Source organism: Schistocerca piceifrons, chromosome 8 (assembly GCF_021461385.2).
Source record: "Schistocerca piceifrons isolate TAMUIC-IGC-003096 chromosome 8, iqSchPice1.1, whole genome shotgun sequence".
Taxonomy (NCBI): domain Eukaryota; kingdom Metazoa; phylum Arthropoda; class Insecta; order Orthoptera; family Acrididae; genus Schistocerca; species Schistocerca piceifrons.
Window position 1 is genome coordinate 23,245,221 of NC_060145.1, and position 27,745 is coordinate 23,272,965.

Here is a 27,745-nt window from a genome sequence, read left to right on the forward strand (position 1 = left end):
ATTGGTTGTTTTGTTTGCTATGATGCCAATGAACATGGCTGATACCAGACAAAACAAAACAACTAACATCTGATTAGCAGTTCATCTCATAATGCAGCCATCTGATGGTGAATGAAAGTTTGAAACCAGTAATGGCATGGAAAAATAAATGTCTTCAGGGGATTGGGGGATCCCAATAGGTCTTTAAATTAGTTGTGGTTAGGTGTTTCTATAACGTAGTTTATAATACAGCTACGAATTCTCACAGTGTCAGCTACTGACAAAGTAGCTGTTCATAAGTGTGCCCATAATTTTTAATACATTATGTAATCAGTGGCAACCAGGCACGCACTGGTTCCCATAATTTTAGTTTTGTGTCCTCGTTCTGGGTTAGAAATGTTATTTGTTATTTCAAAAATTTTAGCTTCTTTATGCAACATTGATTCAACAACTGCACATAGTGGTCAGCTTTCAGTGAAAGTAATCGACAAAGAAACCTGAGAGCCATTATTGTGTCTAAATACTTGTCTCAGAATGAACCAAGGGCCTTCAGTGGCTTATTTACTTCCCTCTCTCTCTCACACACACACACACACACACACACAACACACACACACACACACACACACACACACACACGTGCGAGCGCGCGCTCCCCACCCCGCATGATTGAATGGCCAGTGCGAAATGTGACTTCTTTAAAACTAGACTGTTTTATTCATTTCTACAAATAAACAGAATTAAAGTGTACACCAATACTGAAGTGGCAGTTGTTTACTGCACATGTCTACAGGTGACAAGGGAGCGATGAATTGTGATTTTTTGGTGTCCATGGATTGGGCAAGCAGATTTGAGACACCTAGGTTGGGATGGGGATATGAAGAATGTAATCAGTGGGAGAGAAGGTATCCTTCACAATGATGAGATGCATGGTCAGAACACACATAACCAAGCTTTTGGACAAAGTCTTATCCCTAAACTTCCATTAAAAAAAAAAGAAAAGAAAATCCACTGCTACATTGAGTACATTGTGCATGTGCTGTAGCCCATATTCAGTACCATAAAATGATACAGAAATCAAATTTTGGATTTAAAATTCTTGAAAATAACCTTTCTTCTGAGTGAGGATTCTGCATCCTAATATTGTGTTTCATGTAGAGCAGACAGTGCTTAATGATGTCTGAGTGTCTTAGCTACTACAGTTAGTTGTGAAGCTCATAGTTTTTTGCATGTTACCTACAGTATCTCTTCTGCTGATATAATTGATTTATTTTTCACAAAATACATTTGTTAATCCAAGGATCTATATTTTAAAAAGTTCTGTACCACTGAAATTTGCGACTAACACTTCCCTTGTCAGACAATGTGCAAACCATAGATCAGGTATTTCTATGAACGCATGATTGGTGCCTTGAGATATGGTTATGGAAGTCAGTGTGAATTGATCTTTTGTAGCTACCAAGGCCCAGGAATCATTCATTGGTGCTTCCCTTCAAAAATGCACTGAAAAATGCAAAATCTCCATTTTCTTTACTTCATATAAATATAATACTGGAAAGGAATGTGTTACAAAGGCACCAGAAATCTTGATGATTTTCAGTTTCACGTGGCCAGAGAACAATCTTGTTCAGCCATGTTGTCACAACCACCAGTTGAATATATCCTGAAAGACAGTTTGATCACCATGCCACACACCAACTAGAGTCTACATGACAAGGAAATCTCATCTGTTTATTCATACAACGAGACAGACAATTGGGGCAGTTATCAGAATATTTGATGTGGAAAAATAAACATTTCTTTTGGACTGATATACACAAATTTGTGTAACATGAAAATATGCCGAGATAACGTCCAATTTGACCTTTTATAATTGTGCTCTGTGCGTGCCACTCCAAGGTCATTGAAGACCTATATATTTCTTTTTATGAGCACACTCATGCAGCCCCCCCCCCCCCCCCCCCCCCCCGCCACACACACACACACACACACACACACACACACACACACACACACACACACACACACACACAGACAGACAGACAGACAGACAGACAGAGAGAGAGAGAGAGAGAGAGAGAGAGAGAGGTCCTACGCGATAGTATAACATTTTATTTTTTTATTTGTGGAAATAACTTATGTGAAAAATTTATGATTTTCTCTTGTTGTAGGTTTATGTTCGCAGAGCCTACATATCCTATGAAGTGACATCACTGCAACTGTTAGAGCTTTCTGATGAGATCAGTTTAGTACACTTTCAGTTCCTGCTACCATCCTCTCATCCCAACAGGTAAAACTGAATGCTTTATGCTTTTTTTATATAAAGCATGATTTTTTGGTAATTTGGAAAGTATATGTTGAGTAGGAGGGAGACACTAAAAATACAAATGCTGTGCTTATTTAATAAATGTATGATATTTGTTTAAAAAGATGACTATACAAGAGATAAATAGAAAAACCACTTGAGAGTGATATCCACCAAGAAAGGGTACTGCGTTGGCCTAAAACAACACACTCGTAGCATAGTTCTCAAGTTTTGGAATTTTAAGAGTTTACACTATGAGAAGAGAAATCTTTTGATGATGCAAGTCTTGTTTGGAAAGTAATGTTCGATTCCTTATAAAACATAAACTATCACAGATTTTTTTCAAAAAACTGTTATTATTTAATTCCTTACATTTTTCTATTTTTCATCTTGGTTTCCATATTTGTTTAAAATTTTGTCATAACATTCTACAAGCTTTTGTATTCCTAAGTCACAGATGTTTGCAGAGTGTGAGGATAACCATTCTTTAACTGCTTCTTTCACCTCGTCATCTGTCGTGAAGCACTTGCCGGTGAGAAACTCCTTTATGTAGCAGACCAGGTGAAAATCACTCATTGGCAAGTCTGGACTGTACAGCGTGTGGACAGTCGCTTCTCATCCAAAAGATCTGATCAGATTTTGGGTGTGAATGGCAGAAAGGGGTCTGACATTGTCATGTAGCAACAAAACACCAGATGTTAGAGGGCCATGTTGCTTTTTATGTATTGCATGGCAAAGTTTAGTTAGGGTAGTGCAGAAAGCAGGTGCACGTATTGTTGTCCATTGGTGCATAAACTCGACTGACAAGACTCCATGTGCATTCCAAAACATAGTTGGTCATAACACTGTGTGTTGAGAATGTTTGCTTGGCCTTGACTTTGACTGGTGATATCATGTGACACCATTTCACTGACTGATATTTAAACTCTGGTATTGTGTGAGAAACCCATGTCCCCTGCGACAGTGTTCTCTAAAAATTGATTACCTTTCTTATGATATCAGTAAAAAATAAGAGCACAAGCCATTCTCTCCATTTTGTGTTTCTCAGTAAGCTGTCTGGGAGCCCAACTTGCACACAATTTGTGAAACTGAAACTCATCAGAGACAGTTTTGTGAAAAGTTGTTCTACCCACACTGGGTAATTCCAATACTCAAGTTGAAATTAAGAATCGTCAGTCTTCACAAATCTTTTTGGCCACAGCATTAACCAAATCTTCTGAGATCACTGATGGTCAGCTTGATCACGATTTGTCATGGGCATCTTCCCATCTCTCCTTGAAAGCTCTTATGAACTTACACACTTTGGTTGGGCCATACAACACACTTACCTGCCAGTCTTCACAAATCTTTTTGGCCACAGCATTAACCAAATCTTCTGAGATCACTGATGGTCAGCTTGATCACGATTTGTCATGGGCATCTTCCCATCTCTCCTTGAAAGCTCTTATGAACTTACACACTTTGGTTGGGCCATACAACACACTTACCTGCCAGTGAATTTCCACTTAGCAACATTTCTTACTCTCAGAAACCAAATCATTGACTATTTAACAGTCGGCAGACTGATCAGTTGTTTTAAACATTTTTAACCGACGTGTAAACACTGTATCAGCACCAATGCAAATGGCGTCATTTGAGGAGCAAGGTGTGCTGGGGGTCGGTGTGAATGTGCACTTCAATGTATACTTGACCATAGCCGACTAGTACGCTCTTAACGGCCTTGGCACTCCATTTCTCTGCTTGTTACACCGTCTAGTTCAGCCAGCTGCTACGGAGCACTGCCTGCTGACTGTTCAGTTGTTTTAGCAGAGGAGGGTATCTGCTTCAGTGAAACTGGCAAAACCATTAACACACTGGAGCACAAAGAAGTAACATATGGTTTCGCCAATTCTGTTTATTGTCAAAAAAAAAAAAACTAAAACTTCTCTATAAAGTAGATTAAATCAGTTTTTATTGGTATCCTACGTATATGTGTGCGACACTGATTGTCTGCATGTCACGCTGTATGGTGTTATACACACAGCACCTTTAGGTTTGGTGGTTTGGAGTTCAAGAACTTTGGTTTTTCATAAGCTTCTCTGGTGAATGAAGTTATCTGCTTCAGCACAATTGGTAAGAAATATTTGCACGTAAGGACACTAAGAAGTTTTGAGTGATTTTTCCCGCTGTTACAACATAAGCAAGCTGCTTTTTCTAGTTCTGGCATTATATGCATTTCCAAATGTTTTCTCACACCATTAATTCGAAAGTACGGTAGAGCACTTGCCACAAAATCTGACGCAGTATTTAGCAGATTCACGAAGGGCATTGACGGGTAAGTCAAGCTGTTTTCTGTGATGTTATGGGAATATATTAGATACATTAAGGAAAATTTGTGCAGACTGGTTAAAATCTGAAGTTCGTGGGATGAACAGGATATTTCATATAATACTTTCTTTATGACACATCCACTGACGTACACCATTGATGATAATTTAACAGTATTAAGCTGTGTATTTAAAAAAAAGATATATAAAACTCATTATTAGCATGCGTAGGTTAAAAAAAAAAGTTAAACTTGGCAAAAGTGATTTACATAGGGAGAAAATTTTACTTTCTAAGGAGGATATACTAGATTGCTCTAATAATGGTAGGAGCATAAGAGAGTTTTAATAACCCCAAGGACTTAAGTTGCATTTCACACATGGCAGCTTGTATCTGGGTAATATGAGCTGGCAACTGCTCTTTCTCTTTGTTTACCTCTTGACTATTGGGTGTTGATGGTTTTGCATGTGAATTTCTCCATACTGGAAGTGCTTTTTCGTCCGTGTCTGTATTGGTACCCAAAGTCACTGATAACAAACCTGTTTTCAAAATTCTTTTCATACTAAAAGTCAATGTTCTGCACTCCAACATGTCGTTACTGCCGGCTGTTTGCTGCAGTCTACTGAAGAAGATTTCTACACAGTCGCTGCTAAAACTGTGACTGAGACAAAGTGAAAGCCATTATTTAGCATATATTTTATGCATTCAATTGTTGAGGTAAATGTTAGTTTTTATTGCTTCATATATTTCATTACTTAATAATTACTTCTCAGATCTAATGCTTTCATTTTTAATAGAGTCTAGGTACAGTAGGAATTGATTTTGTAGCCATTCTAGCCTTTCATCATCAACTGAAAGTTATTGCTTTCTGCCATCATTGCGAATTCGTGTATGACGTGATGTATTGCTAACATCATGAAGTGTATACCATTTTAACACATGCCCCATGTATTTTCTCGTAGCTCCTGAAGAAATGAAATCCAAAGCTTTCTCGTGAATGTGACTACTGTATTTAAGCTTTAGTGCAGAAATTATTTCTGGCGAAAATGCCTGCTTAGCACGCTTAACGTTCATTTTTTCAAAGTTAGTGGGATCAATGTGCTTCGTAGAAAGAAAAGTAACAGGTTTTATAATTTCTGAAGCTTGTAGTTTGTGTAGCTGTTTCACGTATTTCCCAGAAATCACTCCCTCGCCATCAAACATATCTCTTTCTAAAAAGAGAGATCTCAGATTCTTTAAAATGTGACACTGATCGAAAGTTAGAAACAGCGGCCGTTCAGTTTTCTGGACGTGACACTCTGATACAGTGATTTTCTTCCGCACAACTTTTCATCATTTTGATGTTTGTTTTATGATTATCTGTTACAATGTGAAGCACAAAAGAACCACATTGTTCGGTCTTGTAAATCAAAGACAACATAAGTTTATATAGTTGTGCACCAGAAAGTTGTTTAGTGAAAAAATATGCTGCTGGCAACCTGAATTTAGTTGAAAGTCCACTTATCATGAAACATAACAAATGATTAGCCAGAATTGGTAATTTTCTTTGCCCACATTATTTTGACTCGCTACCATTTTCAAGATGCTGCTCCTGCATTGAATCTTGTTCTTGGAAGAATGCATCTAATTTCCTGTCCTACTGGAGTTGTTGCTTAATTGATATTTCATCAATTACTAAGCGACATAGCATCTCTGCCTTGTTTAGACAGGTAGCTTCTGCTTCCAACTTTGACTTTATCAGAGATGTAACTGCTGTCTCCTGTGAAATATCACCAACAAACCGAGAAAGAGTACGGTCACTGGGCAATTTTAGCACAAAATCTCTGGCATATTTTAACCTTTGGGTGAGCAGTGTTGCAAAGTGACGCACTGTTTTATTACATTCTTGCCCCATTGCGGCAATTTATCATCTTATTTTTTATTTGCACTAGCAAAAATTCAGTTTTAAAAGTCTTACTTTCTTGTGATAATGACCCCAGGGTTTTATGATACTCATTATTTTCATATTATATATAAAAACAAAGATGAGGTGACTTACCGAACAAAAGCGCTGGCAGGTCGATAGACACACAAACAAACAAACAAAAATATGTCTGCTTGTGTCTGTATGTGTGGATGGATATGTGCGTGTGTGCGAGTGTATACCTGTCCTTTTTTCCCCCTAAGGTAAGTCTTTCCGCTCCCGGGATTGGAATGACTCCTTACCCTCTCCCTTAAAACCCACTTCCTTTCGTCTTCCCCTCTCCTTCCCTCTTTCCTGATGAGGCAACAGTTTGTTGCGAAAGCTTGAATTTTGTGTGTATGTTTGTGTTTGTTTGTGTGTCTATCGACCTGCCAGCGCTTTTGTTCGGTAAGTCACCTCATCTTTGTTTTTATATATAATTTTTCCCACGTGGAATGTTTCCTTCCATTATATTGATATCATTAATTTGAATCCAACAATTACGTTTGTTATTGTCACTGTTGCATTTCGAAATCTTTTCTGTCGTCTTATTTTCCTCTTTCTGTTTTTGCCAGTAGTTTCACTTTGTATTCACCTTCTCCTTTTTACCGTAATCTGCTATACTATTTTATCCCGCCTATATATATACTCAATAATACGTAACCCACTTCCAAACCATAACCAAAAAAATATTTTTTTGTTTGCCGCTTTCAGCACTACCGCCACTATAATATCCACAGTTTCTAGTTCAAAAACAGCTCCTTTCACCTTTTAAACAACCATTTCGGCCAGTTCTAATAACTTTCGCTTTATTTCCATTTCCGTTTTTCCCACATCACTGATCATTTTTAGCCGCTTCCCACAGGTTTTAACGGAAATATGTCTGCTTGTGTCTGTATGTGTGGATGGATATGTGCTTGTGTGCGAGTGTATACCTGTCCTTTTTTCCCCCTAAGGTAAGTCTTTCCGCTCCCGGGATTGGAATGACTCCTTACCCTCTCCCTTAAAACCCACTTCCTTTCGTCTTCCCCTCTCCTTCCCTCTTTCCTGATGAGGCAACAGTTTGTTGCGAAAGCTTGAATTTTGTGTGTATGTTTGTGTTTGTTTGTGTGTCTATCGACCTGCCAGCGCTTTTGTTCGGTAAGTCACCTCATCTTTGTTTTTATATATAATTTTTCCCACGTGGAATGTTTCCTTCCATTATATTGATATCATTATTTTCATAGTGTGAAAGTCGTTCTTATAGCACGCAGATGTTACATTCCTGCCTTTTCAATCTGCTCTTTAGTCTCCATGCCTTAGTTTTCTGTGACCTTAGTTCTTTTTCTAAGAGTTTCAGTCTGGAAAGCACGTTGTCTTCTGTCTGAACTCCAGCTGATGTGACTTCATTTGATGGAACGTTTGTGCAGGTTTCTTGCCCAGAGTCTGCACATCATTTATGTTTACGGTATATTTGATTATTTGGAGGCTTCTTTTCAACTTGTCGTCTCGATATTACAGTTATGGGAATTTTATGGGGAGGATAATCAGGAAATCTGCTAGGAATTCTATCTGTTTTGAGAATCTTTATCTTGGAACTTGATTTATAATCTGCCTCCATAAAATGTTCACTGCAAACTACTGATGAGTTTGTCCGTGTATTAGGCATGAAGTTACCTCGAGAAATCGGTCTTGACCATGTTTGCCTTAGGTAATTATTAATCGAAAACTCGTGGTTGATGCCAACCGTTTTTACTCTTTTGTTTTTGCAGAATGGTACGCAGCAGTATGGCATCTGTAAAAAATTACTGATTTTCAGACTAATATACATCGCAGAAGCGTAGTAGCAACATACTTTTATTTCAAATATTTCTACCTATCGGCAACATGTACAACTGTAGTACGAGTGGAAATACTACAAAATTTTTAATACTATATGCTTTCTGTATTAGTTACTGTACCTTGGTTAAAAGATGACTTCAGTCAGATGATAATCTTCGGAAACAATAATGCAGCAAACCACTATTCACAGACAGATAACATCACCCACTGTTCACAGCCTACACAAGCACATGTAATTTTAGCAACAACAGTTCCTCAGTACAGTCCGATAATGCCTTTGCGTAGCATACTATTAGGCTGGGAACAGTTGGCCAGTGGCACCGTGTGCAGCAACTGTGGGAACTTCCACAGACATGCTAAATCCCATTAGATTCTGCAAAGCGCCAAGGCTGTTAACAGCATACTAATGGGCTGTGGATTGACATTTGATTATTTACAGTTACTAGGACCTTTATTCCTGAATTAAGTTAGAAAAATATCATTAATTGACAAATAGAAAACATGTTTTCATTTTAACAAGCTAACAGCCATGTATTTTGCATTTCAGCTAGATATCTGGAACCTTCGTGTAGGTTACTTATTCTAATTCATTGCTGACTCCTTGTCATTATTCGAATTTTTGCTCTCAGATAAAAAAAACTTAAAAAAGTTCATTTTTATCCTACGATTATACTCCATTTAAATTTTCGAGATCTGTGCCACCTTAACATGATATTAACAATATTATGAAAAGCATAAATTGCTACTCATTGTAAAGATGACCCAGTGAGTTGGCAGACAGACACAACAAAAAGACTGAGCTTTCGGCCAGTATTGTTAATATTCCAACCTGGAATTACCATTATTTAACATATTTTAAGTTATACTCTCACTTCTTTTGCACAAGTTCGTTTGCAAATGCTATGAGACACCATGATTCTCAGCAGATTAAAAAATATCCCATCAGGTTGGGGATGTTTATTTTGTGTTAGTATTTGATCAGTCAGAGTAAATACTCAACCTGTGTTAAAGTTAAAAATTTTTAGTTACTGCAGCCAATTTAGCAGCCCTGCCCCCTTTGCAGTTTCAGTCATTTATGCAATATTGTTATCTAAGGAAAGGTCAACGACTCAGTCTTATCTACTGTTGCGTCAGATGTACCTCAAACACAAAACAATTTGGATGCAAGTATGTGATGACTAACTCCATAAGTAACTAGTGTCTTATTTTAGTAACTGAACTCTAGAGATCATAAGCAGAATCTCATTTCCAGTTGCTGCCATTGAAGTATAAATAAGAAAATTTCAGTTGTGGTAGAGGCGTGTATTGAAATCGTGCTCCACATTATTATTATTATTATTATTATTATTGTTATTGTTATTGTTATTAACATTGTTATTGGGTATTACTCAGTACTGCATTGCTATATAACACTGAAACAGGCTTTGGTCTACTTCAGACGGCAGCTATAACAATAATAATTTACAACATGGAAGCTTTAGCTGATTGGTGACAGATTTATTAATATGTACGGGATAACTTTCCACACTGAAATAGTTATTTCAGATGAACATTACCTTGAAACTGCCATTAAAGTGTAGAATATTATCTTTCCCAGGTATCACAAGCTATCATGCTTGTTGTAATAAATACCAACATCTCTACAGGAACAGAACTCGTGTGCTAATATTACCTGAAGAGTCAAGCTATTGTGGCAGGATACAGTACTTAGCAACATTCAGTGAATTCCTGTTGATTCTGAAGAAGTACTTTTTCCAAATATTTGACAATTTATTGTCCTTTTATGCACTTGTGTGCATTAATTACTTTTATATTTTGTGACTAGTAATGGATTTTTCTAGTTTTGCAGCATTGGCACAAATTTATTGTTTGTTTTTCCAGGATTGCAAGATACACTACAGAAGCACAGGATGTTGAACTGTCTGCTGTTGCTCCAACTGCAACCTGGCAGCGAACTGGTTGCATGGCTGCATTTGAGACTTTTGAGCAATTTGAACAACATGCAGATGAGATGTTAGATTTAATTGAAGACTTTGCTTCACCAGCTACTGTCTCTGCGAGAGTGCTGGATGCACTTGAAAGTGGTGGCAGTGAGTCGCGTGTGTCTACCAGCATAAACATCAGCATGTCTCTTGGAGACAATAGGGCAAATAGTCAAGATCTAGAAGACAGGGTAAGCACGCAGTTTTACAAGAGGAAAAAGCTAATTTATTCTTATTGTTGCATAGGAGTTACCTCTACGAATATATTTATGGAGGGATTTCTTGTCCTAAGTTGACTATCATTTTCTTTGGCAATTTTTTATTACTTTATCTTCCTATTATGATTTTGTAAACACCTGAGGCACTGTGATTACTGCTTCACAGTACATTTATTCCATCATGAATTTTGTTGTAAATAATCCACTGCAGGTCAAAAGGAACAATGATGTACATAATTACAATACCAGAAGGAAAAATGACATTCATTAATCCACATTAAGGTTTTCTTTAGCACAAAAAGTGCTGCACAATGTGGCAGCTAAAATTTTGGATAACTTACCCAATAATATAAAATGTCTGATATATAAAGAAGTAAAATTTGAAAACAAACTGAAAAAGTTCTTCTTAACAACTCCTTCCATTCTGTAGGAGAATTTCTATTATTGTGATTGTAAAAGTGGCAGGTAGGAATTACTAACTCACATCAGTATATTTAATGATGATGATGATAATAATAATAATAATAATAATAATAATAATAATAAAACTTATAAATGTTTAGCATATAGCCATATTTAGAAATTAATTTGTGATGCGACTGTAAAATTATTCATTCCACATTGTTATGATTTATCGTGCAAATGATCCTTGCTAGATGAAACTAACTGTTACCCACATGTATTTGTTTTTGGCTACTTATTGCCTCTCCTTTCTCATCATTACTACCAGTGGAGTCACTGCTAGTAATCAGTTCTTGTCTTCTGTTGTTGCATGAGTTAAAGACTCATCTCCATAAAGTAAGTACAGTAGATGGCCAGTAATCGAACCCTGTTGGACGCCCTTTGTAATTTTTCTCCATGAAAATGATGTGGTGTCCCTCTTTGTGGTATTTGAACAACCAGGGTAACTTTCTGCATTCTGTTTCTTAAATAAGAACTAAATGAGGCATTTGCTGAACAGTTTATTCCAAAAAACTTAACTTCTGTTATAGAGTATTAATATTATGAAGAGGGAAGTTGCTACTCGCCATATAGCGGAGATGCTGAGTTCCAGATAGGCACAGTGAAAAGGCTTCACAAATAAGCTTTCGGCCAATGAGGCCTTTGTCAGAAATAGACAGGGCGCACACACACACACACACACACACACACACACACACACACACACACAAATGCAAACGCAACTCTCACACCCAACTGGAGTCTCTGGCAGCTGAAGTCACACTTGGCCGCCTTCAGCTGCAGAGACTCTAGACATATGTACGTGTGTGTGTGTGTGTGTGTGTGTGTGTGTGTGTTTGTATTTTTGACAAAGGCCTCATTGATCCGAAGCTTATTTGTGACAGTATTTCTGTTGTGCCTATCTGGAACTCAACATCTCCGCTATATGGCAAGTAGCAACTTCACTTTTCATAATATTGTTGCTCTCCAACCTGGATTCTCCAGTGTTTGGTCATAGAGTATTATAATTTCACAATTAAATGCCTTCAACAAATAGCAGAAAACCCCAACTGGTGATATTTTATTGTTTAAAGAGTTTGTTATGAGCTCGGTTTGTGTAGAAATAACTAATTCAGTAGAGTAGTCCTTTTAAAATACGGACTATTTGTTAAACAGTGGAATGTCCTGGATGGAGCAATGTCAATATTATGAAAAATATAGTTGCTACTCACCACTTTTGTTGTGCCTATCTGAAACTATTTGCTAAGTATCCCAGTATTGCAAAGGTTGGAGACAATCCTTGAGTTGATTAACTTCTCAAAAATTTTGGAAAAAGAAAGGAAGATTAGGGTTTGACATCCCATCAATGTCAAGGTCATAAGTCGTGGAGCACATGTTCAGAACATTACAGGGATGGGGAAGTAAAACGGCTGTGTCCTTTGAATAGAACCATCTTGGCTTTTGCCTGGAGCGATTTAGGGAAATCACGGAAAATGCAAACTGAGATGGCCAGACACAGATTTGACTTGTCCTACTGAAAGCAAGTCGGGTGTGGTAACAACTTCATCACCTTGTTATAACAGATAAAGTAAGGGCAGTATTATGAAAAAGACAGATTGCTACTCATCATGTTGTGGAGTTGTTGAGTCGCAGACAGGCACAACAAAGACTGCTACACAAGTAAGTTTCACCCAAAAGACCTCCTTCTGGAGTACACACACACACACACACACACACACACACACACACACACACACACACACAAACCACTGTCTCTAATTGCAGAGGCTGGACTGCTATACCTCAGTGGCAATATGTGTATGAGTCTTGTATGTGTGAATGCATGTGTGTTGCTACTCAATGTCTCCGCTATATGGTGAGTAGCCTTTCCAAAATACTTTCATTGATCCTGGATTTCCATTTGTGTCATAAATTAAGTTGTTTAATTCACTCATTTGCTTTATTTTTTACCCCCATTAATAAAGCAAGTTGATGCCACTTTTCTCTTTATTATTGTAAGATGAATTGGGAATCGGTTTCAATTTAATTTCCTTTAATGCTATCTGAATTTGACCTATCAGTGTCTCACCTGATGCCAATAACTACAGAGCCACGTCACCACCACAGCTCTCTTTCAAGAGCACTGACAAGGCACGTGTTTACAGGCAACAGTCCAATGAATATCACCTGAACAACTCATTGTGCTAGCGCTGACCTCTTGTGGTGATTCTGACAACTTTTCAAACCATCCTCATATTATGCCATAATAAAGAACACAACATGAGATAATACAGTAGTGATATTCTGAGAAAATTTACATCACAAAAACCTCACCGAAAAGCTTACTATCAGGTTGGGGCCTACATCATTGTGAATCTGTACATACAAAAGTGCACTTTAAGCCAGATTATGCATTTTAGTATGGTTTACGAAATTCTGATGCTCTTAGAGTATCCTCTGATATCCTGTTTTTGTTAGGACATAATGTAAGATCTCTTATTGCTTTATATGTACGTACGAACATAGGGGCTTCCTACATCACGAGCTGTAATGCCTGTTTCATGGTGCTCCCTGGCAACTGCTGAAACGAACCTATTTCTAACAGGTAATGGGAATGAGGGTTTTGAAAAGCATTACTTTCAAAGCAAAATTTCTCTTACGCAAAATGTCAGCAGGTAAAATAACAATACTGGGACAAGGGCAATGCCACCGTTGTTTTAAATAAACATGATTATGTACAAAAGATGCAACGTTTACTATCTGATTCAACGTATCGCAGAATCGATGCTGACCCCACGAAAAGTGTTGAGAGAAAGACCAACAGCCTTCTGAAGAAAAGTGGTTTGTCGCAGGACACAATCAAGAGGCTTAACACCTATAGTGCGGTTCCCCCTAGGTTATATGGCCTTCCAAAGGTTCATAAGGAAGGGGTTCCTTTCCGTCCTATAGTGAGTAAGATCGGCGCCCCTACATATCGTGTATCCAAGCATCTTGCATCTCTGTTGAGTCCACAAGTAGGACAGTGTGAACATCATATCAGGAACTCAGCTGTTTTTTTACGTCGTTTGGAGGGACTGAGGCTGAATGACTCTGATATTTTAGTGAGTTTCGATGTGGTCTCTCTCTTCACTCGTGTTCCTCTGTCTGATTCGTTGCGGTTAATTGAAGCCAGGTTTGGTGCTGATTTAACTAATCTCTTTAGGCATGTGTTGACATCCACTTACTTTTTATTTAATGACCAGTATTACGAGCAGACAGATGGAGTTGCGATGGGTAGTCCGTTGTCTCCTGTGATCGCAAATTTGTTTATGGAAGACTTCGAGGAACGTGCATTGGAGTCGGCGCCTTTAAAACCCGCCTGTTTCTATAGATATGTTGACGATACCTTCGTTGTTTGGCCTCACGGTAGGGAGAATTTGAATGTCTTTCTAGAACATCTGAACTCGATCCACCCGAACATTCGTTTTACGATGGAGGTGGAAAAGGATGGTTGCCTTCCCTTTCTCGACGTGTTGGTTAGGAGGAAGGATGATGGATCATTGCAGTCTACAGGAAACGTACTCACACCGACTTGTACTTACAAGCTAATAGTTGTCACCATTCGGCTCAGCGTGAAGGGGTACTTCGTACCTTGGTACACAGGGCACATATCGTTTCTGACGCTGAGACTTTGCCAGCTGAGCTGTCCCATCTTGAAGTTACATTTCGTCAAAATGGTTACAGTGATAGACAGATTGAACGTGCGTTGCGCTATCGACCAACTGTACATCAGGTGATTGATGATAATTCTGAGTCAACACCTAAGTCTACTGCCTTCTTGCCTTACGTAGGAAACACGTCCAAGATCGGTCGTATTTTACGGAAATACGATGTGAAATGTGTTTTCCGACCTCCGTCTAAAATTAGAGCACTTTTGAGTTCCGTTAAGGATGATCTTGGACTGCGTAAGGCGGGTGTATATCGTGTCCCTTGTAGCTGCGGCATGGCATATATTGGTCAAACTATCAGGACCGTGGAGGACAGATGTACTGAGCATAAACGGCACACACGATTACAGCAGCCAAATAGATCTGCTATTGCCGAACATTGCTTGGATACTGGTCACTCCATGTTATATAATAACACCGAGATATTGGCATGCACGTCCAGCTATTGGGACAGTGTGATTCGGGAGGCAGTTGAGATTAAATTAGCGAGCAATCTTGTTAACAGGGATGGAGGTTTCTGTTTAAACTCTGTTTGGAATCCGGCTCTCTCCCTTGTCAAGAAACAGAGGGACAGACTCAATGCTACCTCACCTGCGAATTCATAGTCTCACTATCGATAGCTCTGACTTTGGCCATCTTTGGTGGCACTAGTGTTCAGTGTGTGTGTGTTATCTTTCCTGCTTGGGTCCGAGAACCTAGGTATTAAATTTGCATGTACGTCGCCTGTCCGTTGCAGTTTGCCTTGAAAATGGCGGGGTGTTCTCCCGCCGAAATATCGGCGGTCGCTGAAAGTGTTACCTGGCTGAATTCCCGGAAGTTATTTGAAAATACATGATGCTGCACATCGGAGATCTTTCAAAAATGTGTTTTTTTTTTTTTTTTTTTTTTTTTTTTTTTTTATTTTTCCCTTAAATGCCGGGAAGTTCGATAACAGTTTATAAAACCTTAGCCATTGAAAGGGCTGATGACATTTAAAATTCCGAGTGAAAGTATACTAACACTTAAAACAAACAAAAAAGTGAATTTTCACCTGGGGAAAAAAACTGTATTTTTTTAAGTGGGAAATTCGGGAAAAATCTGGGAATTTTTTTTTCCTTGTCCGCATATACATTCTGTTTATTGCTTACTTGCTGTCTATTACTCTGTTTCATATACTACTTATACAATCAGAAATATTAAATGATACAGTGCACGGACATCTGTGCTCAAAGAACTCTTGTATGTTTCACCTCACTTAGCAATTTTCTACTGTGTTACAGTATAATAAAGTAGATTTTAAAATTTGCTGTGCAGTGTTTTATTCAGTGGTGTGTTACAGCGTTGTTGTACAGTAATAATGTTAAAATATCGATTGGCATTGATTTGCAATGAAATATGTTGTATGGTATTTATAGCTGGTGGAGCCAATTCATATAATTAATGTTGGAGTTAAGGATAGAGGAGACACAGATGATGCAACATTGAGCAGAAGATTTGGAGACTTTTGTGCCAGACACATAGACGAGCTCAAACGAAGAGGGATCCGTCGAATAACATTCCTTGTGCTCATCAGGCAAGTCCAGTAAATGTGTACTTGTGTATGTATAAAACTTACAGTACAAGAAATGCTGTTTTTATATATATTGAAGGAACATTTCACAGAACTTGGCAAATATAATTTATCTAAGAAGAAAAAATTTGGTTGTTTTACCTCTCATTCGTGTTGTTCCATACAAATATTTTGTTGTTGTCATGGTCATGCAGCAGTCACTGTAAAATTGCAAGGGGATAGATGACCGGCCAATACTTACCTTCGGGAGGCAAAATTACTTGTGATGGACATGTAAAGTAGAAAAGCCTATTGTAGCTTTCAGAAATATTAGTTCCTACCTCAGGGAGGGATATGTTAAAGAAGCAAAGGCGGTCGGGTTCTCTGACCTCAGGATGAGAGTGACCGACTTCTTGTGAGGATGAGGGGAAACAAAGATAAATGGAGAGATGTCAGAGGTCAAAGACAGTACATGGGATGAGCCAAAAAGGGCTTTACAACTTTGGAAGAATATGGAAATTTATTGAGATAACTTACCGAATCTGGAGATACGTCATTTTGTTGCAAAAAACATCAAATTTGATTCACATGGTGCATCAGTACCCCATTCCATCACCAGAAGTGTAGCATAGTGCACAGTTAAAGTGGCTGCTTTCACTGGTGTGGAATGTGCTCGTTGTGTGTTTTGGTTTCATGAAATGAACTCTGCAGAAACTGTTTGGTGTAAATTTTGCACTGAATATGCTAAGGACCCTCCAGGCAGGTCTACAATTTACTCTTGACCAAAGAACTTTGTTGAGACAGGTTGTTCACTGAGACATAATAAATCACCAAATCTCCTGCATTTTGATGATTATGTCGAACAGGCTAGAGAGGAACGTTGCCCAAAGTCCACAAAAATCAATGAGGCATGCATCTCATGAAACTGCCATTCCGCAAAAAACTTTGTGGCAAGTACTGCATAGACATTTACATGTTGAACCATACAGATTCACAATGGCACAGCATAACAATGATTCAGGTAAGGTTGCTCGTGGGGGAATTCTGTGCAGAAATGTTGTATTGGATAGAGGACGATGAGACAGTCCTGAACACATCTTCAGTGATAAGTCAACATTTAATGTCAGTGGCTTGGTGAACACCACACAACTGCAGAATATGAAGCAGCGAAAATCCACATGCAATCCTGGAACATGCTTGTGACAGCCCCAAAGTTAGTGTGTTTTGTGCCTTTAGCAAATTGAAAGGGTATGGCCATTTCTTCTTCATGGAGAAGACTGTCACTGTTGTTGTGTACCTGGATATGCTTGAAAAGTTTTTAATTCCACAAATCAATGAAGATGATGTCACTGTAATCGTATACTTGGATATGCTTGACAACATTTTAATTCCACAAATCGATGAAGATGATGAGATGGGATGGTTTACTACCAGCAGGACGGTGCACCACCTAATGTCCTAATGGAAGTTAAAGATTTCCTCGGTAATCACTTCCCATGTCAGTGGATTGACCACAAGGCCACCTTGCTCCCCAGACTTAACACTTGTGGGGTTCCATTAAAGACAGTTTAGCTGACCTGAAAAATTAAATCTACACTGCCGTTGCACAAGCTACGCACAGTTGGCTATGCACAGTTGGCTGCAGCAAGTGTGAGAAGAAACTGATTGTGGTGCAGCAAACATCCCACCCCCAAATATTAGTCACTCTGAACCAAAATGTCACATGACACTTTTATTTGATACTTGAGGTTATTTGCTATAAAATGACACATCTGCTGATTGTGTATGTTATCTGAATGAATTTCTATGTCATTCCAAAGTTGCATAAAGCTTTTTGACTCACCCGGTATTGGCAATCCTCAATCCAGAGACAATAGGAGGACAGAATGAGAAGGAAAGGTGGATTAAGTGTAAGAAAAACGAGAAGTGAACTGTTTATTGAATAGTGCAGTTAAGAATTAAGAGGAAAGTGGAAAAGGAAACAGGGCAAACCAGAGATTGGGGGGGGGGGGGGGGGATAGGAGATAGGATTCCAGTAATTTATTTCCTTTTTACAGTGTGGGACAGTAACTTCACATGTAAAATTTTCTGAAGAAAGTATCAATATCTAAAAGGAATAGTGCATTTTCTTGACATATGCCAAGAAGTATCTGGTTTGCAATTCTTTTCAGAAATAGTGAAATACTTGGAATGTTTTTTGCGTGCTTCATTTTGTACATAGGTACGTAGCTCGACACTGCCATTTCATGTAAGTTTTCACAGTTAAATCTTGAATAGAATTTATTGTTTAAAGGAATAACCTAAATGATGATATATTGGAACAATTTGATAAATTAATAAGAAGTGTTTTCTGAGAGCATTAACAGGATTCTATAAAGAATTTGGCAGTATTTCATTTTCTGAATGTGTGCCTAGCCTGACCATCTTCAGATTTCCTGTTATGGTGGGTTAACTACTCATTATGTGTAAGTGAAGGTTTAAGCTCTAGCATACATCTATAGTTACATATCAAGAGCCATATTACTGTCGTATTACTCATTCAAGTGAGCATGCAATATTGAAATTTATAGACTACTGTTTCATATAGAAAGCACTGAACATTTTTTTAGTTTTAGAATTTCGTTGCTGATTGAGACAAAAGTTTTCTTGTTTCAAGATTTCAAAGCTCGTATTTCGGTTACAAGTCACACATACCATTAACATAAAATTAAAATTGCATTTTAATGTCATTTGCAAATATGAATTTTTATCTGATATTGTTTACACGTATATGAAAATTTTCAGAATTAAGTTTCAACTAATTTTTGATTGATTAATTGGATTCTTTTGCATCATTTTTATTTCTGTGTAATTGTTGATCATACATACAGCAGTAGTAATAAAGTTTTAATTATCTCCACTTTTATCAGCGGGCTGCATCCTTTTGTCTTGGCTCCTGTAGCGGCATGCTGTAGTACTGTGGTGTGGGAATTTCATTGTGTGCCAGGATTGCAGGTATATACCTGCAAAGAAACTAAAAAATAATTACGTGTCTGTGTTTTTCAAACTGATGATAAAAACTTTGACTACCTCCGTGTATTACTAACTTCAACTTATGGTACTGTATAGAAGGGGCATTCAATAAGTAATACAACACATTTTTTTCTGAAAGCAGGTTGGTTTTATTCAGAATTACAATACGCCATGTTATTCCCCACTCTTTTGGCTACAAAACCCTCTTTTTCAATGTAATCTCCATTCAGTGTGACAGCCTTATGTCACCTTACTGTTAGGGCCTGCATCCCTGCATGGTAACACTCTTCTTGTCAACATTGGAGCCCATGTCTTGCTGCATCAATAACATGCCTATCATTCGTGTATTGCTTCCTGTGTTGTGCATCCTTCATTGCACCAAATAGTCGGAAGTTGAAAGTGTGAGATCCGGGCTGTAGGGTGGATGAGAAAGAACTGTCCAGTGAAGTTTCATGAGCAGGCTTGTCAGAGCTTGGACTGTCATGGAGAAAGATAAGTTCGTTTGCATTTTTGTGACAATGAACGTGCTGAATTCATTTCTTTATTTTCCTGAGGGTAGCACAGTACACTTCGGAGTCGAGTGTTGCACCATGGGGGAGGACATTAAATGGAATAACCCCTTCAGTGTCCCAGAAGACTTTACTGGCTGAGAGTGTGGCTTCAAACTTTTTCTTCTAGGGAGAGGAGGTGTGATGCGACTCCAGGTATTGCCATTTTTTTTCCTGTTCAAATTGATGAACCCATATTTCATTGCACGTGATGATACTCAACAAAGAACCGCCACGATCTGCCTTACAACGTGTAAGCAATTCTGCATAGATGGTCCTTAGTTGCCTTTTATGATCTTCTGTTAGGTGGTGAGGAACCCGACAGGCACACACATGTGAGTAGCTCAACTGGTAATGAGAGTGCCGGCATTACCATCAGAGATGTCCAGTAGTGCAGTGATGAGTATGATGGTGATTCATCAATCACCTCAAATTCTGACATTTGGGAGATTAGACAGGTTCGTGCGACCTGTTTGTGAAGAAGACAGGTGACTTGCCTAATGACTCAACATACTTTTGTTCACCACCACGTTTCCATAGACTTTCTGCACTGGTTTTCTGGCAAAGAAACCGTTACAGATGCCATTTTGAAAGTTACAACTAGCGCCACCACCTGTCGGAATTTGATGAAACTGCAGGGGCTGAAGCACGAGTATTCCATGATGTTCCACGACAAATTCTGCATTCTGATACTGAAATTGGCTGAGAAAAAAAAAGTGTTGCGTTTCTTATTGGACTTGCCTCGTTTGTAGAAGATGGTAGAAATGAGTCGTGGATAAAATTTTAGAATTCATTTGTTGACCTCAGAAAAGGGACAGGTTTGTGTTTAAAGTAAAATAATTTTTCAATAGTGTTTTCAAAAATATTAGTGTAGGTAAGCTTGCTGTTCAACTAAAATAAATGTTGTCATTACAAATAATTTTCTGCTAGAATTTCGTAATATAAAATGCCAAACACTGTGCAGTTTTTATAGTAGCCATATTTAGCAAGATCAGTGATCACCGTGGCAGCATATTTGGCATTTGTTATGACTACTGTTATTAGTTTATTATTAATAGTGATCAAAATAACAGCTTTTAAGTTGATGAAACCGTATCATTTAATTCACTGAATTCTATCTTTTCAGGCGCCAGTTTCCTAAGTTCTTCACTTACCGGTATCGTGATAACTATTCAGAAGATCGCATTTATCGACATTTAGAGCCCGCCATGGCATTCCAATTAGAACTCAACAGAATGCGTACCTATGACTTGGAAGCCCTTCCTACGTCAAATCAAAGGATGCATCTGTATCTTGGAAAGGCAAAGGTAAAAAATCAATACTTTCTTTATTACTGAAGCTGATGGTAACTTTGTTGTTGTTGTTGTTATTCACCAAAAGATGGTTGTTTATGTACATGTTGTACGAAAAGCAGAAGTGGTAAGCAAGCTGATAGCTTCAGAGTGGTGAGCATAGACCAGGAGTAAGTGGAACTAAAATAGTAAGTTACTAGGAGAGAAGGAAATTGGCAACTTCCAGTCGATAGTACGGAACTAAAGGAGTAAATTACTCCAGGAGTAAATTTCTCCAGGAGTAAATTTTTATTTACTTTCGAAGTAAATTTATTTACTCCTTTACTGGTGGTGAACACCATTGGAGAGTTCGCTACTATGTTAGCAAATTAAGGAGGAAATAAGACCAAAATTTACTACTAGGCAGTAGTAGGAATGAAGTAAGAGAGTAAGGTGTGATCTTTGAGTTATGTGTTTTTTAGTGTTGAATTCTGTCGATTACCGAGAGTACAAAGAATAAATGGAGATGGAGCAAGAGATGAACATCCCAAGAATGAGTGAGGATTGTAATGAATAGAAGAGACCCATTTGTGATGTTTAGCGGCTGTGATTTCAAATAGTGGTTTAGGTTTCTTAAGGAATCTTTTGAGGTCTGCTTGGTATACAGGAGCCATTACTGTTGCATAATTCTGACAGGAGCCATGCTTTGTCTCCTAGGCTGCAACTTCTTTGTGGACTGTGAATCTTTCGCACAGGTACTTACAGGGAATCTCATTAATATCCACCATACTACTGCTGGAAGAGCTTTTAATAGTGTGATAAACAGTTTGTCTTAAAGCCACTGTATGTGTCCATGCCACAGACCTAAGAAAATATATCAAAGAATAAAAGGAAAATCTATTGTACTACTTCTATCCTTTTTAGCATGTTGCATCATGCCTTTTAGATTCAATAGTAGTTATTTACTTTTTCTTTATTTAAGCAAACTGATCTTTTTCATTTTCTGGTATGTTTTTTGAACGTTTCTTGGCTACTGCTGCTAGTTTGTATCTCAAACTGGCACTTTAATTAACATGTCTCACCAACCAACAACAGACGTTGGTAGCTGTAGATGGCAGGGTTAACAATAGATTCATCCATTAATAGCACGTTTCTTTTTCATAATTTATAGATCTTGCCATTAATTAGTACATTAGCATTTAGATTTTCAAATTTTAATAATTCAATTTAATAATCATTTCTACCTTCTAAAATTATACCGATGAACATAAATTACGCAAAAGATGATGCAATAATGTCTGCCGGCAATCAGTATTTTCCGAGAGGCAACGTACTGCACATGCCAGCAGTGTGCAGAAATGACTTACTTCTTTAGTTAAAAGGCGTTACTACTTTAGTTACAACTAAAGAAGTAAATAGAAATTGTACTCTCCAAAAGTTTCTAAAGCAGTATATTACTACAGAAGTAGTCCAGACTGATGAAGTAAGAGTTACTACAAGAGTAATTTGTACTATTTTGGTGCTCCCCACCCTCAGTGTTAAGTAAAATTTACATTAATGTAGACAACCAAACATACATTTCGTAGAAATGAAAATATGACTGATGAGCAGACAGTGTATTTTTCAGCCGGTTGATAAGCTGTATGAATGCACCCAAGGGAAATCTACACTAGGAAACAGGAAGGCTGCAGTAAGAACCAAATAAGTTAATCAGAAACCTATACAAAATTATTGAATATGAGTTCTGCTCTTTTTCTCCATCCTGAATTTGAACAGAATTCTCTCACTGTTCTGTTTCTTACTGTTTCTGTAGTACCACTGTTTTGGTGCAAGAAAGTTATGTTCCTGAAGCTCAAATAATTGTAAACATGTACACAAAGTTTCATGAATGTAATAAATGAAAAGCGCTCTGTTGCATTTGTTGTAAAGGATTAATTTATTCAAGTTATATGGTTTTCAGATAACAAGGCCATCTTCAGACATTCAGGAGTTACAGTGTTTGTAAACAACACTGCAAAAGATGTTAACTCATCTAGATCAAGGCAGAAATGCACAATAATAGTCTACTTTTACAGTGCGCCAGTAACATAATTCAAATGGAACCATAAATAAGGTGGCAAACCAGGAAAAACATTAACACTAAACTCAAGAAACAGTGCCTGTATAACAATGTACACTAAATCTACAAAACCAACAAAATAAAATTTATACTTGACAAGACTACTTAAATAGGTTTTACACGTGGAAAGTGATACAGAAATCAAGTAAAACAAAAAAATTAAAAATTGTAACAACAGAATATATGGAGTACATAGGCAATCACAATAAAACAAAAAGAAATGAATAAATATAGGAAAATTGAGGAATAAGAGTGACTAGTTGCTATCACTCTGCTATCTTTGCTACTGAAAATATATGGGGCTGTGATGTTCTTCATATAGTAAGAAATTTTACTCACTTTATATTTATTTATTGTTCAGCTTCACATTTCTTAAACTGCATTACCACCACAATGTCGAAGATGACATGTACCATGTCTTTGTGCCTCAGTTTGGATGAGTAACATCTTTTCTAATGTTATTTAAAAACACTGTAACTTCTTTGACCAGTACAGTCATTTAAAGTATGATGATGGCCTTGTAAGCCGAAAACTGGTTAACCTGAATAAATTAAACCTGTAAAACATACACTATATAGTACTTTTCATTTATCATTATGGTGGTCTACTAAGAAGGTAGGTTTAGAGTTAACTATATTTGTTGTGGCCCATATCTTTAAATTTTCTTTATTGAGATTATAATTCATCTTTTTTTTATGAAAACAATAAGAGATTCATTCTGTTACAGCAACTTGTCTCAATAAGTTTTAAAATGGCATTACATTTGTATTGTACTATTGCAGTATAATTTTCCTGTTTTGGCAGGTGGCTAAAGGGCAAGAGGTGACAGATTATCGCTTTTTCATTCGCTGCATCATTAGACATTCAGATCTCATCACAAAGGAAGCATCTTTTGAGTATTTACAAAATGAAGCAGAACGTGTTCTGTTGGAGGCTATGGATGAGCTAGAGGTTGCCTTCTCCCATCCAGATTCACGACGAACAGACTGCAACCATATATTCCTCAATTTTGTGCCTACTGTCATCATGGATCCTGTGAAGGTAAATGATAATAAACAGAATTGTATATCATATTTGTTTGGTTGTTAAGGTTTCATTGGTAGAACAATAATATACAGTTTCTTGCTATTAAACATCATTAAAAAAGTTCTTAGAAGATAACCCTTCTGTCAAAAGAATGCATTATGAGGTAATTTTAGGACTGGTCCCAAAATTGGATTATTTGCCTGGAAATAATAATACTGAAACATCTTTGAGTTAATGATAGTGCCGGTTTCCCTCTTGCAATAAAATTTTTCAATATTTTAGAAACTTAGCAAGTGTTCTAACATTTTGTTGACATCACAGATTGAGGAGGCTGTAACAGATATGGTGAAGCGTTATGGTCCCCGTCTTTGGAAGCTGCGAGTACTGCAGGCTGAGCTTAAAATGTTAATTCGTCAGACACCAAATTCACCTACAACAAGTGTGCGACTTTGCTTAGCAAATGACAGTGGTTATTCATTGGATCTATGGTTATATCGAGAAGTCACAGACCCTAAAACAGGTGTTGTAAGTATCTTAAAAACATTTCTGTAAGTTCCAAGTTGTGTAAACAATGTAAAAATTGCTGTGTCTTTATATCACTAGTATATCTGATTTTTATGGCTTTCTTGTTACTTACTATGCAGCTAAAATATTCTAAGATCTTAGAAATTTCACATTTGTTCGCAGAAGAAGTTGAAAGATTCTGTTGCTGCCAATGTAACTATACAAACTGATTAGTTATTTCTTGTTTTCCTTTTTCTAGATAAAATTTGAGTCATATGGTGAAAAACAAGGGCCAATGCATGGCTTAGCAATTTCCACACCGTATGTCACAAAGGACTATCTGCAGCAAAAGAGATTCACTGCACAGAGTGCAGGCACAAGCTATTGTTACGATATCCCTGATATGTTTCGTCAGATGAATGAAAAGTGTTGGAAGGAGATTGCAGCTACTAATTCTGAAGGTATGTCAGTGAAAAACTGTTCAAAATTTTAACAGATGTTTGAAGAGAAGTTTAACAAATGCATCTTCCAAATGTTACCATCTTTTTGTGCCTTCCAATATAGGTAAAATAATTTGCTATGTTTCTTAGAATATAGTTTCTTTTGGTCCTGTCATTAGCGTTACTACTACTACTACTACTACTACTTCTACTTGCTTATGAACAGTTGTAGTGGCCCCTTATTGTTAGAGGACCCACAGAACGGACACACAACAGAAGTGCTGAGAGAAACATTGCCAGCAGACAGAAACAATAACAGACTTTCCAAATAAACACAGAACTACTTCACCAGACAACATGTGACAGTGTTCATATGACTGATGTAGCACACCACCAACCTGGTTTTATAAGCACACTTAGACTGGCAGTGTTAACCAACTGCTAGCAACAGCTCTGGCCAGTTCTTATGCCGGCCCTAGCACTGTATTCACTCTCCCCAGCATTGTAGTAGCACACTGTATTTTGTATTTTGGTAGAGTAGATTTTGGTCAGTATTTCTTCCATTGTCTTGTTTCCTTATCTGGTTTGCCACCACAAGAGTTGTGGAGGTTTTTTCTGTTTGTTCTTGCGTTTAACACTTAGTGTATGCCAAGAAGGCATTTTTCTTTAATTATATTAAAGTGTGGTCAAATTGACTGTTCTTTTTCTTGCCAACTATAGTGCCTCTGAGGAGGCCATTCCGTTCGAAAATGAAAGTTTTATCCTCGTCGCCAATATCAGTTGTGTCACAACGAGGATAAAACTTTCTTTTTCGAACGGGATGGCCTCCTCAGAGGCACTTCTTCAGTCCTTGGTGGAAACTTGATAGCAGATTCAGGCCGCGCTCACAAGGTCAGAACATCACTCTCACTCGTCGCCAATATCAGTTCTGTCGCAATGAGGATAAAACTTTCGTTTTCGAACGGAATGGCCTCCTCAGAGGCACTTCTTCAGTCCTTTGTGGAAACTTGATAGCAGATTCAGGCCGCGCTCACACGGTCAGAACATCACTCTCACTCGTCGCCAATATCAGTTGTGTCACAACGAGGATAAAACTTTCTTTTTCGAACGGGATGGCCTCCTCAGAGGCACTTCTTCAGTCCTTGGTGGAAACTTGATAGCAGATTCAGGCCGCACTCACAAGGTCAGAACATCACTCTCACTCGTCGCCAATATCAGTTCTGTCACAACGAGGATAAAACTTTCGTTTTTCGAACGGAATGGCCTCCTCAGAGGCACTTCTTCAGTCCTTGGTGGAAACTTGATAGCAGATTCAGGCCACGCTCACAAGGTCATAACATCACTCTCACTCCCCAACATTGCAAGAGGTAGCTCATAGAGTAGATTCCATTGTAGGTAAATTGAACACTTTTCACATGGCTCCACCAACATTTCCGGCTTTCCATAGGTCTGTTGAACCATGGTCAAATTGTGTAGAATGGTTGCAACAACACTTACTGGCACATGGGATCCACAACAAAAATTAAAGTCAGGCTTTCTTTTTAGCAACAGTCAGTCCACAGGTTTAATTGAACCCTGAGCAGTCCCCTCGCGATCTCTCATTTATCCATATTAAGGGCTGCCGTTTTGAGTACTTTGACGCACAAATACACGCCACCTCTGCCCATCACAGTTTCTTCTCTTGTTGCAAGTCATCAGGTCAGACTTATCAGGAATGGATTACATCACTCCAGTGTCTCTCTGGTGATTGTAAATTCTGGCGCACCAACGTTGCCTGCAAGCAGTCTTATGCCTCTTCGTTGATTTGCAATATGGTGGTGTTTCAGGCACCAGACGAGAATCTTCGGGCTGATATTTTGAAGTTACATGACCCGTACCTTGACACCTGTCTGCCTATCATTCGTGGGTTTGAACAGTCCCACCAACTATAACCACTGCATCTTGATCCAGCTGTTTGTGCGGTCTTCCAGTTGCCTAGCGCCATGCGGGAGTCTCGTCAATCCGTTGGTCCATCCCGTGACAGGAAGTCTTTCACGCAGCTTCCCTCCTGTCCAGACTGTTTCGAGACTCACCAGTGGTCGGAGTGCCCCACCAGCAAGCAAGATGAACGGCTTGCAGCCGAGTGGGCCATATCGCCGTGGTGTGTCAGGCTACGCAGAAACATCGCGTGGGTGCCATGCTTCCTGATGATGCACAGGCTCATCTTGAATCATAACCTCAGGACCTGAACGCCCCGCATTCCATTGACGGTGAAGTATTCTCCATCTTTCCCCAGTTGGGTGCCTGTTTTCTCTTTACCCTGCAGGTCGCGCATATTCTGCTGGTCTTCCAAACTGACACGGCATCATCCGTTTCTATTGTGGACTGTACCACATACTGATGCTTGGGCTAGCCAGCTTTATTCCCATACACTCGTGCCTTATGCAGCTTCAGTAATCACTCTGTATCAGTCAACAGCGTTTTTTCCACACAAATATCTTACAACGGTCGTTCCTTCACCACTCAGTTTTTGGTGGTTGGATACCCCGGTGCTACTAACTTTCTGGGTATGGACATTTTTGGTCGTCCGGGGTTATCAGTGCAGGACGCAGTATAGGC

The 27,745-nt window shown here is 38.3% G+C and overlaps 1 protein-coding gene across 3 annotated transcripts in view; it reads left to right on the forward strand.

Moving 5' to 3' along the window:
- Nucleotides 1-27,745, forward strand: part of LOC124712504 (acetyl-CoA carboxylase) — a 433,982-nt gene that overhangs the window by 370,205 nt on the left and 36,032 nt on the right. For all 3 annotated transcript variants that reach the window (XM_047242805.1, XM_047242803.1, XM_047242804.1), the window contains exons 21-27: nucleotides 2,151-2,269; nucleotides 10,233-10,524; nucleotides 16,094-16,251; nucleotides 20,914-21,094; nucleotides 23,982-24,218; nucleotides 24,525-24,728; nucleotides 24,967-25,168. In XM_047242805.1, the coding sequence (XP_047098761.1) occupies nucleotides 2,151-2,269; nucleotides 10,233-10,524; nucleotides 16,094-16,251; nucleotides 20,914-21,094; nucleotides 23,982-24,218; nucleotides 24,525-24,728; nucleotides 24,967-25,168 (1,393 nt within the window). The remainder of the gene's footprint in view (nucleotides 1-2,150; nucleotides 2,270-10,232; nucleotides 10,525-16,093; nucleotides 16,252-20,913; nucleotides 21,095-23,981; nucleotides 24,219-24,524; nucleotides 24,729-24,966; nucleotides 25,169-27,745) is intronic.